The 12815-nt window shown below is 45.5% G+C and overlaps 1 protein-coding gene across 2 annotated transcripts in view; it reads left to right on the forward strand.

Annotated features, from left to right (window-relative positions):
* SCTR (secretin receptor) overlaps window positions 1-12815 on the forward strand; it is a 231348-nt gene that overhangs the window by 126911 nt on the left and 91622 nt on the right. For both annotated transcript variants that reach the window (XM_077273411.1, XM_077273410.1), the window contains 2 exons: window positions 39-136; window positions 4374-4506. In XM_077273411.1, coding sequence (XP_077129526.1) covers window positions 39-136; window positions 4374-4506 — 231 coding nt within the window. The remainder of the gene's footprint in view (window positions 1-38; window positions 137-4373; window positions 4507-12815) is intronic.

Here is a 12815-nt window from a genome sequence, read left to right on the forward strand (position 1 = left end):
TTTAGTCACAGATGTTCGCTGTTTATTTGTCTTTACAGCAGGAATATTATATGCACCTGAAGACCCTGTATACAGTGGGGTATGGCACCTCGCTGAGCTCCCTGTTTCTGGCCCTACTGCTCCTCCTGTCATTCAGGTGATAAGTGCCTTGTCTGATTTATTTTGTTTGTATGTTATAAAAAAGGTTATGTGCACATGTAGGTGGGATCTCTGCGGATTTTTCCGCACCTGTTTTTGTAAATCCACAGGTAAACCGCACAGCGGATAACCTGCGGATTTACTGCGGAATTACCACGGTTTTTGTGCGGATTCCACCTGCGGTTTTACACCTGCGGATTCCTATAATGGAGCAGGTGTAAACCGCTGAAGAATCCGCACAAAGAATGAACATGCTGCGGAATAAACAACGCAGCGTTTCTGCGCGTTTTTTTCCGCAGCATGTGCACTGCAGATTTTGTTTTCCATAGGTTTACATGGTGCTGTACACTCATGGAAAACAGCTGCAGATCCGCAGCAAAATCCGCAACGTGGCACATACCCTAAGAGTAGATTGTGAGCTCCTGTGAGCAGTGATGATGGGAGTGATACTTCTGTGTAGTGTGTGTGTGCATACATATATATATTCTTACACAACAATCAACATTGAAATTACAACACCAAGAAGGAGCAGTGGATGATGGAGATGTCACTAATCGGCACATGGTGGGAACATGAACATTATCACACCCTGTGTATTCTCCAGAGCGGAGTCTGAGCCTCGTGCAGAATCCCAGCACCTCCGGCCCCGGTCATTAATGGTCGTCTGAGGAAGGTTCTGCCTCTGAATGTATAGATCATCAGGGTCCGCTGCCAACTGCTCCTGTGTAATCACCGACCAAAGACGTCCCCGATGTGCTCTATGGAGACAACTCAGGAGACGCTGCTGACATTTCCTGTGTAATCACTAACAAATGACGCTCCTGATTAGTGATGAGCGAATATACTCGTTACTTGAGATTTCCCGAGCACGCTCCGGTGTCCTCCGAGTATTTTTTAGTGCTCGGAGATTTCGTTTTTATCGCCGCAGCTGAATGATTTACATCTGTTAGCCAGCATAAGTACATGTGGAGGTTGTCTGGTTGTTAGGGAATCCCCACATGTACTCAGGCTGGCTAACAGATGTAAGTCATTCAGCTGTGGGTGAGGAAAACTAAATCTCCGAGCACTAACACATACTCGGAGGACACCGGAGCACGCTCGAGAAATCTTGAGTAACAAGTATATTCACTCATCACTATTCCTGATGTGCTCTATGGAGATACCGTAGGTCTGGAGATGCTGCCAGCAGCTCCTGTGTAATCACCGGCCAATGACATGCCCGATGTGCTGTATGGAGACAACTCCAGAGATGCTGCCAGTAGCTCCTGTGTAATCACCGACCAATGATGTCCCTGATGTGCTCTATAGAGACAAGTCTGGAGACGCTGCCAGCAGTTCCTGTGTAATCACCGACCAATGATGTCCCTGATGTGCTCTATAGAGACAAGTCTGGAGACGCTGCCAGCAGCTCCTGTGTAATCACCGACCAATGATGTCCCTGATGTGCTCTATAGAGACAAGTCTGGAGACGCTGCCAGCAGCTCCTGTGTAATCACCGACCAATGATGTCCCTGATGTGCTCTATAGAGACAAGTCTGGAGACGCTGCCAGCAGCTCCTATGTCATCATTGACCAATGGTGTTCCCATTGTGCCCGATGGAGACAACTCCGGAGGCAACTCCTGTGTAATCACCGGCCAATGACATCCCCGATGTGCTCAATGGTAGACTAGTTAGGAGATGCTGCCGACAGTTCCTGTGTAATAACTGGCCAATGACGTCCCCGATGTGCTCGATGGTAGACTAGTCAGGAGCAGGTGTAGCCACACAGTCGCTCACAGTAGTGCGAGGAATATGCAGTCTGTGGATTTGGTGTGGAAAAACGGCTCTTTGGACACTTGGGAGAAATGGCTGCACCATTGGGTCCACGAACAAATCAGTATATCGCAAGCACTTAGTGATTTGCAATGAAGACTAGATGGGTCCAGCCACAGAACATTATGTCCCCCCACAGCATAATCCTGAGAGTAGGACCGGTGTTGCGTGCCTTCGTGAAGTCTTCTTCGTGGAGTTGCCCATGACATCTCCAGAGTAATGATTGGTTATCATTGCGTGGAAGAGAACAGTGTGACTCCTCACTGAAGAGGATAGACCTCCATTCCAGTCTCCATTGCCATCTTGAAATGTATCATGATCACTTTTGGGACCGGTGGTATGAGGTCAGAGGACCGGATGTCCGGATTGAAGGCAATGTCGTGCTGACACCCTCTAATGGTTTTTGTAGACACTTAACACCTTACTCTTAGTATGTGACATCTAATTTCACTTGCAGCGCAGCATAGACCGGACCACTATTCGCCATTCTTCTAATCTGACAAGACCACGTGGGCAGCACCATGATGATGCCTTCACAAGGAAACATCTCACCATTTTTCCTCTCGGGATGATGGTGTACTGTGACATAATTTCCATTGGCCGAACCCCTCAACTCTTAATTTCAGGTCGTTAACCGCTTGCGATACATTGATTTAGTGATGGAACACAAGCACATCAGGGAGGTCATTGGTCGGTGATTACACAGGAGCTGCAGGGAGCTTCTCCAGACTTTTTCTCCATTGAGCACATCGGGGATGTCCATGGTCAGTGATTACACAGGAGCTACTGACTGCGTCTCCTGACTTGTCTCCATCGAGCACATCAGAGAAGTCATTGGTCGGTTATTACACAGTAGCTGCCGGCAGCATCTGTGAACTTGTTTCCATCTAGCACATTGGGGATGTAATTGGTCAGTGATTACATAGGAGCTGCTGGTAGCGTCTCTGCACTTGTCTCCATTGAGCACATCGGTGTTGTAATTGGCTGGTGATTACACAGGAGCTGTCGTCAGTATCTCTACTCTTGTGTCCATCAAGCACATCGGGGAGGGCATTGGTCATTGATCACACAGGAGCTGCCGGCAGTGTCTCCACTCTTGTCTCCATCCAGCTCATCGGGAACGTTGTTGGTCGGAGATTACAAAGGAAATACTGTCAGTGTCTCCACTCTTGTCTCCATTGAGCACATTGGGAACGTTGTTGGTCGGTGATTACATAGGAAATACTGTCAGTGTCTCCACTCTTGTCTCCATCCAGCACATCGGGAACGTTGTTGGTCGGAGATTACAAAGGAAATACTGTCAGTGTCTCCACTCTTGTCTCCATTGAGCACATTGGGAACGTTGTTGGTCGGTGATTACATAGGAAATTCTGTCAGTGTCTCTGGACTTGTCTCCATCGAGCACATCGGGAACGTTGTTGGTCGGAGATTACAAAGGAAATACTGTCAGTGTCTCCACTCTTGTCTCCATTGAGCACATTGGGAACGTTGTTGGTCGGTGATTACATAGGAAATACTGTCAGTGTCTCCACTCTTGTCTCCATCGAGCACATTGGGAACGTTGTTGGTCGGTGATTACATAGGAAATACTGTCAGTGTCTCCACTCTTGTCTCCATCCAGCACATCGGGAACGTTGTTGGTCGGAGATTACAAAGGAAATACTGTCAGTGTCTCCACTCTTGTCTCCATTGAGCACATTGGGAACGTTGTTGGTCGGTGATTACATAGGAAATACTGTCAGTGTCTCCACTCTTGTCTCCATCCAGCACATCGGGAACGTTGTTGGTCGGAGATTACAAAGGAAATACTGTCAGTGTCTCCACTCTTGTCTCCATTGAGCACATTGGGAACGTTGTTGGTCGGTGATTACATAGGAAATACTGTCAGTGTCTCCACTCTTGTCTCCATTGAGCACATTGGGAACGTTGTTGGTCGGTGATTACATAGGAAATACTGTCAGTGTCTCCACTCTTGTCTCCATTGAGCACATTGGGAACGTTATTGGTCGGTGATTACATAGGAAATTCTGTCAGTGTCTCCACTCTTGTCTCCATTGAGCACATCGGGAACGTTGTTGGTCGGTGATTACACAGGAGCTGCCAGCTGAGGATCTGGATGAATTGTACCTTCAGCGGTAGAAGCTTCCTCAGACGACCATTAATGACCTCAGTGACAGCGGCTAAGGCTGGAGGTGCTGGGATTTCGGCACGAGGCTCAGAGTCCGGACTGGAGAAATCCAGCTGGTTCTGAAATGTTGTTTCCGGTTTTTCAGCATGTGCAGATCGATGATGTCTCCGTCCTGTGATTTCCAGAATGACGTGACTTTCCCTTCTCGGTGCTGTGAGCTCACTGTTGTGGACTGTGTCCATCATGGTGTTGATGTTGATGGCTCAGTGTCTGGTCGTTGTTCTTTCATGCAGGAGGCTGCGCTGTACACGTAATTATATCCACATGAATCTCTTCTCATCCTTCATCCTCCGGGCCATGTCCATCTTCATCAAGGACGCCGTGCTCTTCTCTATCGATGACATCAACCACTGCAAAGTCTATCTGGTGAGTGCAACTGTGGAGGCGAGTGACCACCGAAGAACTGGACCCCAGATCACCCTGCCCATAGTCATGGCCATCCGCCTCACCTGGGCACATCTAGACACATATATACACATATATACCTACACATTATGTGCGCCATGTACACTGCATAACATACACGCACAATTCCATTATTTGCTGCTCCGCACATGTGGGGTTCATATATAACGCTACGAAGTAGCACTGACCGTGAGTGTGGTGGAGCCAATGAGTGGGTGGTGCGGCATCGTTCTCCCTCCATCCCTGCGCTCGGCAGGTGAGTGCTGCCACGGCGTGCTGCACAGTATGAACAATTAAGTGCCACGTCGCCCTCTATTGGCGCTCACATACCGTATAAGTGATGTAGCGTGTCATGTGCTCATCTAACCACATGGTGGTAGTCAGTAGCGTAGCTACCGTAGTGTAAAGGTGGTGTCAGTCTGGGGGGTGTGGACCTACTGCACGATGGACCGGGCCTACCTGGATCGGCGTAGCTTAGTGACTACCTGGTGTACACTAGAGCCTCTGATGATGAGGTTAGGCTTGAGCTGCAGGTGGGCACCAGGTACCACGTCAGGGGGTCTCCGGTACTGCCGCAGGGCACCGCAAGGGTCATGCACGCTGATATGGACTTGGAGTCCCAGGCTGAGCGGGATCAGAGTCACTCAACATACTCCGGTTACAGACTCTCTAAACCCAAGGCCGGACCGGGACAGGATGACTGACAATGACCTATGTCGTTAATTAATGCTGATGTGAAAATATACGCTAAAATGATCGCGAATAGGCTAAGGAACATATTACCAGATATCATTCACAGGGACCAATTGGGCTTCGTGGAAGGCCGACAAACGATAGACGGCAGCAGAAGAAGTCTCAATTTGATTAATGTCATTAAACATAACAAAATTCCATCAATTTTACTGGCCCTAGACGCAGAAAAGGCCTTTGACACAATTAATTGGGACTTCTTAACTGCTACTTTGTTAAAATTTGGATTTGATACCCAATTGCTCAGGACAATCATGGTCTTATACACATACCCCTCCGCCAAGATATCTGCAAATAACCATTTATCTAAAGCACTAATAATATCAAACGGGACCAGGCAGGGTTGCCCACTGTCACCACTACTCTTTGCCTTGATCATGGAACCAATGGCAGAATATACAGTGCAGACCAAAAGTTTGGGAACATCTTCTCATTTAAAGATTTTCTGTATTTTCATGACTATGAGAATTGTACATTCACACTGAAGGCATCAAAACTATGAATTACCACATGTGGAATTATATACTTAACAAAAAAGTGTGAAACAACTGAAATTATGTCTTATATTCTAGGTTCTTCAAAGTAGCCACCTTTTGCTTTGATGACTGCTTTGCACACTCTTGGCATTCTCTTGATGACCTTCTAGAGGTAGTCACCGGGAATGGTCTTCCAACAATCTTGAAGGAGTTCCCAGAGATGCTTAGCACTTGTTGGCCCTTTTGCCTTCACTCTGCGGTCCAGCTCACCCCAAACCATCTCGATTGGGTTCAGGTCTGGTGACTGTAGAGGCCAGGTCATCTGGCGTAGCACCCCATCACTCTCCTTCTTGGTCAAATAGCCCTTACACAGCCTGGAGGTGTGTTTGGGGTCATTGTCCTGTTGAAAAATAAATGATGGTCCAACTAAACGCAAACCGGATGGAACAGCATGCCGCTGCAAGATCCATGATTCACGGTGGGAACCAGGCATGTAGAGTCCATCCGTTCACCTTTTCTGTGTCGCACAAAGACACAGTAGTTGGAACCAAAGATCTCAAATTTGGACTCATCGGACCAAAGCACAGATTTCCACTGGTCTAATGTCCATTCCTTGTGTTCTTTAGCCCAAACAAGTCTCTTCTGCTTGTTGCCTGTCCTTAGCAATGGCTTCCTAGCAGCTATTTTACCATGAAGGCCTGCTGCACAAAGTCTCCTCGTAAGGGCTCATACCCATTTGAGAGTAAAAAAAAGGTCCAATTTCTGGACCGAAAAAACGGAGGTAAAATATGCGAGTGTCATGCGATGTCAATGCGATTTTTTTTATCTCAACATCCGTATGACATCCATGTGCAATTCGATTTTAACATGAGCTTTTACAGACAGCCATTCTCTGACATTTACACATCGTTTTACAACGAAATATTGTTCAAAACACACACAGAAATATATACGGTGTATGTATATATATATATATATATATATATATATATATCTCTATCTATCTGTTATATATATGTGATAGATAGATAGAAAAGCCGGCAATTCCTGTGCGCTTACAGTAAAATCACACTGACAGGTTGCAATAGAATAGATAAAATAAATGTCTACACATAGTATAGGTAGATATACAGTATATACATGTATATATGTCAGTGAGACACACATATATATATATATATATATATATATATATATATATATATATATATATATATACTAGCTATTGAACCCATTCTACGCCTGGGTGGCGAGCATTTATTTTGGTATATGGTCTCCATCCTGGTATGTGTTACTTCCATCCTGCGCCCTAATCTTGTCATGTGCTGCTACCATCTTGCACCCCCATCCTGTCATGTGCAGCCCCCATCCTGTTTTGTGTGCCTCCTTCTTGTGATGTGCTACTGTCTTCCTGAGCACTTATCCTGTCACATGCTCCCATCCTGTACCCCAATCCTGTCACATGCTCCCATCCTGTACCCCAATCCTGTCATGTGGTGCTCCCATACTCCACCATAATCCTGTCATGTGCTGCTACCATCATGCGCCCCCATCCTGTTATGTGCTACTATCTTCCTGAGCCCTTATCCTGTTATGTGCTCCCATCCTGCGCCCCCATGCTGTCATGTGGTGCTCCTATCCTGCGCCCCCATGTTGTCATGTGCTGCTCCCATCCTGCGCCTCCATTTTGGTCATGTGCTGCTCCCATCCTGCGCCTCCATTTTGGTCATGTGCTGCTCCCATCCTGCGCCTCCATTTTGGTCATGTGCTGCTCCCATCCTGCGCCCCATCCTTTCATGTGCTGCTGCCATCCTACACCCCCTATTCTGTCATGTGCTGCTCTATTGTGTCATGTGCTGCTCCCATCCTGCGCCACAGTTCTGTAATGTGCTGCTCCCATCCTGCGCCACCGTTCTGTAATTTGCTGCTCCCATCCATATGCCCCATACGCTGCTCCATTATAGTTGTTGGCCCCATAAGATGCTCCATAGGATTATATGCCCTGTATGCTGCTCCATTATGGTTGATGGCCCCCATAAGATGCTCCATAGGATTATATGCCCTGTATGCTGCTCCATAAAGGTTGTTGGCCCCATAAGATGCTCCATAGTACTATATGCCCTGTATGCTGCTCCATTATGGTTGATGGCCCCCATAAGATGCTCCGTAAGATTATATGCCCTGTATGCGGCGAAAAGTGCAGACTGCTGCTCTAGGAATCGGCGCCTGCGCAGTCTGCGCTTTCCGGCACCATTTTCTTGAAGACACACTGAGGTATCCAAGAAAATGGCGCCGGAAAGCGCGCACTGCGCATGCGCCGATTCCGGGAGAAGAAGACATTCATGGCCCGGAGTCAGGGGGCCTAAGTAAGAAATCGTAAGAAAGCGTAATGAGGGCGGGATCCTGTGCACACGCTACCTGATTCCTTTCCGCCGCCATTTTCTTGGTCGTCCTGCTGCCGGAATAGGCGCCTGCACAGTCCGCGCTTTCCGGCGCCATTTTCTTGAAGACACACTGCAGTGTGTCTTCAAGAAAATGGCGCCGGAAAGTGCGGACTGCGCAGGCGCTGATCCCGGCAGCAGGACGACCAAGAAAATGGCGGCGGAAAGGAATCAGGTGGTGTAAGTAACAAATTGCTGTGGCATGAACTACCACAGCATCATCAGGGCGCAATCATGTCCACGGTGTCCCCACGGATCATAAATGTCCCCCTGCTCCCGGCAGTCCGCGCTTTCGGCGCCATTTTTTTTTCTGTCACTGGCTATAATATAACGCTAGGAGCGTCGCGCCTGAGCAGTCTATAAAGGCTTCGGACAGAGTGACGCTCCCAACATTATATTATAGATATATATATATTTATTTATAATTAATTCAGCGCTAAATAGCAGAATAGCCAGTAATTCAAATGCCGACTTTTCATTTCTCCTTCCCAAACCCGACAGGATATGACACATGATTACATACAGTAAACCATCACATAGCCCTTATTTTTCTACATATTCCTCACTAATAATGTTAGTAGTGTCTGTGTGTAAAATTTGGGGGCTCTAGCTGTTAAAATAAAGGGTTAAATCTCGGAAACTCTGGCGTGAGCTCCCATGCAATTTTCTCCGCCAGAGTGGGAAACCAGTGACTGAGGGCAGATATTAATAGCCTAGAGAGGGTCCATGGTTATTGCCCCCCCCCCCCTGGCTACAAACATCTGCCCCCAGCCACCCCAGAAAAGGCACATCTGTAAGATGCGCCTATTCTGGCACTTGGCCTCTCTCTTCCCACTCCCGAGTAGCGGTGGGATATGGGGTAATGAAGGGTTAATGTCACCTTGCTATTGTAAGGTGACATTAAGCCAGGTTAATAATGGAGAGGCGTCAATAAGACACCTATCCATTATTAATCCAATATTAATAAAGGGTTAAAAAAACTCACACACATTAGGAAAAAAGTAGTTTAATGAAATAAAGACACAGGGTGTTGTAATATGTTTATTATACGCTCAATCCAAATGACGACCCTTGTCTTCTGTAAAAAAGGTAAAACAAACAACAATATCCCATACCTCTCCGGCGTTACAGTCATGTCCCACGCTGTAAATCCATCTGACGGGGTTAAATAATTTTACAAGCAGGAGCTCTGCTAATGCAGCTGCCCCTGGCTGTAAAAACTGGGGAATGAATGGAATGCAGGGGAACGTAGCTACCTGGACTTGCGGTTCTGCGCCCCCTGCTGGTATAACCTCATATGAACTCGAGCGTGAGAAAATATTCTCAAAAATTCTCACGCTCGAGCTCATAGCTCTAGGCTATTAATATCTGCCCTCAGTCACTGGCTTTCCCACTCTGGCGAAGAAAATTGCGCGGGAGCTCACACCAGTTTTTTCCGTGATTTAACCCTTTATTTTAACAGCTAGAGTTCCCAAATTTTGCACACATACACTTGTAACATTATTAGTGAGGAATATGTAAAAAATGGTTTACTGTGTGTATCCATGTGTCATATCCTGTTGGGTTTGGTAAGGAGATAGGAAAAGCCAGCAATTGAATTGCCGGCTTTTATGCTATCCATCTCTGTGTTAAAAAAATATATATATATATATATATAACTCAAAAAAAAGGAAAAGCAGCACAAAATAATTGGAAAAAAGTGGACTTTAATGCCTGAACGGCGTGGTAACGTTTCGGATGTGTTATCCTTTGTCAATATATATATATACCTATTCTATGTGTATATATCTATTCTATTTTAACCTGTCAGTGTGATTTTACTGTACACCGCGCTGAATTACCGGCTTTTCAAAGAACACTGATGGGTAAAAATCAGACAGCACTCGCAGAAAAAAATTGCAAATGAGATGTCACCTATTGACTAACATTGGTCCGAGTGCAATCCGATTTTTTATCAGATTGCACTCGTCCGTTTTGCTCGCTAGTGAGTGTGAGCCCTAACGGTTGTTGTAGAGATGTGTCTGCTGCTAGAACTCTGTGTGGCATTGACCTGGTCTCTAATCTGAGCTGCTGTTAACCTGCGATTTCTGAGGCTGGTGACTCAGATAAACTTATCCTCAGAAGCAGAGGTGACTCTTGGTCTTCCTTTCCTGGGGCGGTCCTCATGTGAGCCAGTCTCTTTGTAGCGCTTGATGGTTTTTGCAACTGCACTTGGGGACACTTTCAAAGTTTTCCAAATTGTTCGGACTGACTGACCTTCATCTCTTTTTTTTTTTTTTTTTTTTTTTTTCAGTAAATATTTATTGAAATTTTAAACAGGAAAAACAATAAAAAGAATCATTACAATGTCCAGAGCTATACATTACGCCTCTGAGAACACAGCACAGGTGTAGTTGAACAAGGACTCTGGCACATAAAGGGTACATGGTTCTCATCTTGAGAATCACCTCGGGACATGGACCTTATATACAGAATACAGAACCTGTAAGAAAAGCAATTGTAGAGATAGGAGAAAAGGAAAGAAAGAGAAAAAGAGAGGAGAAGAAAAAGGGGGGGGGGTAATGGGGGAGAAGGGGAGTAAGGAGGGAGAGGGGAGGGGGGGTTAAGGAAGACTCCGCAATGTACTGACCTTCATTTCTTAAAGTAATGATGGCCACTCGTTTTTCTTAGCTGCTTTTTTCTTGCCATAATACAAATTCTAAGTCTATTCAGTAGGACTATCAGCTGTGTATCCACCAGACTTCTGCTCAACACAACTGAGGGTCCCAACCCCATTTATAAGGCAAGAAATCCACTTATTAAACCTGACAGGGCACACCTGTGAAGTGAAGACCATTCCCGGTGACTACCTCTTGTAGCTCATCAAGAGAATGCCAAGAGTGTGCAAAGCAGTCATCAAAGCAAAAGGTGGCTACTGTGAAGAACCTAGAATATAAGACATAATTTCAGTTGTTTCACACTTTTTTGTTAAGTATATAATTCCACATGTGATAATTCATAGTTTTGATGCCTTCAGTGTGAATTTACAATTTTCGTAGTCATGAAAATACAGAAAAATCTTTAAATGAGAAGGTGTGTCCTAACTTTTGGTCTGTACTGTATATACAGCCATTCCGCTTATCATCCCTCCAGAATTCATAAGAAAACTACAAACACAACTAAAACTCTAGTTATAAATAAATTAAGAGGAGGACTATCCCTTCCAAATTTGATTAACTATTAATACACAAATTTGTTCAAACAATCCATCAATTGGATCAAAGAGGGTAATGTTCCACTATGAGTCGAAATCGAAGTGAGCCAAAATAATAAGACCCCCTATCTCGGTTGATCCTTGATTATTTCCTTTACCCTGATTCGGTGATCATCTCCTCTCCTACTTTACGAGCTGTCCTTATGGAAATAGCAAGTACTCAAAGGGAAAGGCGTAAAAGCTTTGACCAAGTGAAGAATGTATCTTTACGATTCTTTAGCTTGATAGTAGGGGAATCAACTCCGGATTCATGGAAAAACAAAAAAATTACAAAAATTAAAAAACTTACATAATGGCAAGGAATTTAAAACAAAAAAATATTAATAGAAGAACATGACTTCTGCAACCAAGACTTCAAATATCTAGCCCGAATACAACCATACATTTTACATCTAAAGAAACAATCCCTAGAAACAGAATTCACAAGTCAATTAATATGTAACCCAAATAATAAAATGTCCTGGAAATCTAGAAGCTTCTATCAAGCCCTTAACTTGGACCAAATCTTTGAAAAAACAGCAGCCGCCATGGTAAATTGGGAAAAAGATCGTAAAACATCAGTCACCTGTGAGCAATGGCGTAAATCAGCCCTAACACTACTCCTCTCCCATTGGTCTGATTACCAGATAGTATCCGGAGGTCTCCAGGTGATCTGATTACCAGATAGTATCCGGTGGTCTCCAGGTGATCTGATTACCAGATAGTATCTGGAGGTCTCCAGGTGATCTGATTACCAGATAGTATCCGGAGGTCTCCAGGTGATCTGATTACCAGATAGTATCCGGTGGTCTCCAGGTGATCTGATTACCAGATAGTATCTGGAGGTCTCCAGGTGTATCTGATTACCAGATAGTGTCCGGAGGTCTCCAGGTGATCTGATTACCAGATAGTATCCGGAGGTCTCCAGGTGATCTGATTACCAGATAGTGTCCGGAGGTCTCCAGGTGATCTGATTACCAGATAGTGTCCGGAGGTCTCCAGGTGATCTGATTACCAGATAGTATCCGGAGGTCTCCAGGTGATCTGATTACCAGATAGTATCCGGAGGTCTCCAGGTGATCTGATTACCAGATAGTATCCGGAGGTCTCCAGGTGATCTGATTACCAGATAGTGTCCGGAGGTCTCCAGGTGATCTGATTACCAGATAGTATCCGGAGGTCTCTAGGTGATCTGATTACCAGATAGTATCCGGAGGTCTCCAGGTGATCTGATTACCAGATAGTATCCGGAGGTCTCCAGGTGATCTGATTACCAGATAGTATCCGGAGGTCTCCAGGTGATCTGATTACCAGATAGTATCCGGAGGTCTCCAGGTGATCTGATTACCAGATAGTATCCGGAGGTCTCCA

This window comes from Ranitomeya variabilis, chromosome 7 (assembly GCF_051348905.1).
Source record: "Ranitomeya variabilis isolate aRanVar5 chromosome 7, aRanVar5.hap1, whole genome shotgun sequence".
Lineage (NCBI taxonomy): Eukaryota > Metazoa > Chordata > Amphibia > Anura > Dendrobatidae > Ranitomeya > Ranitomeya variabilis.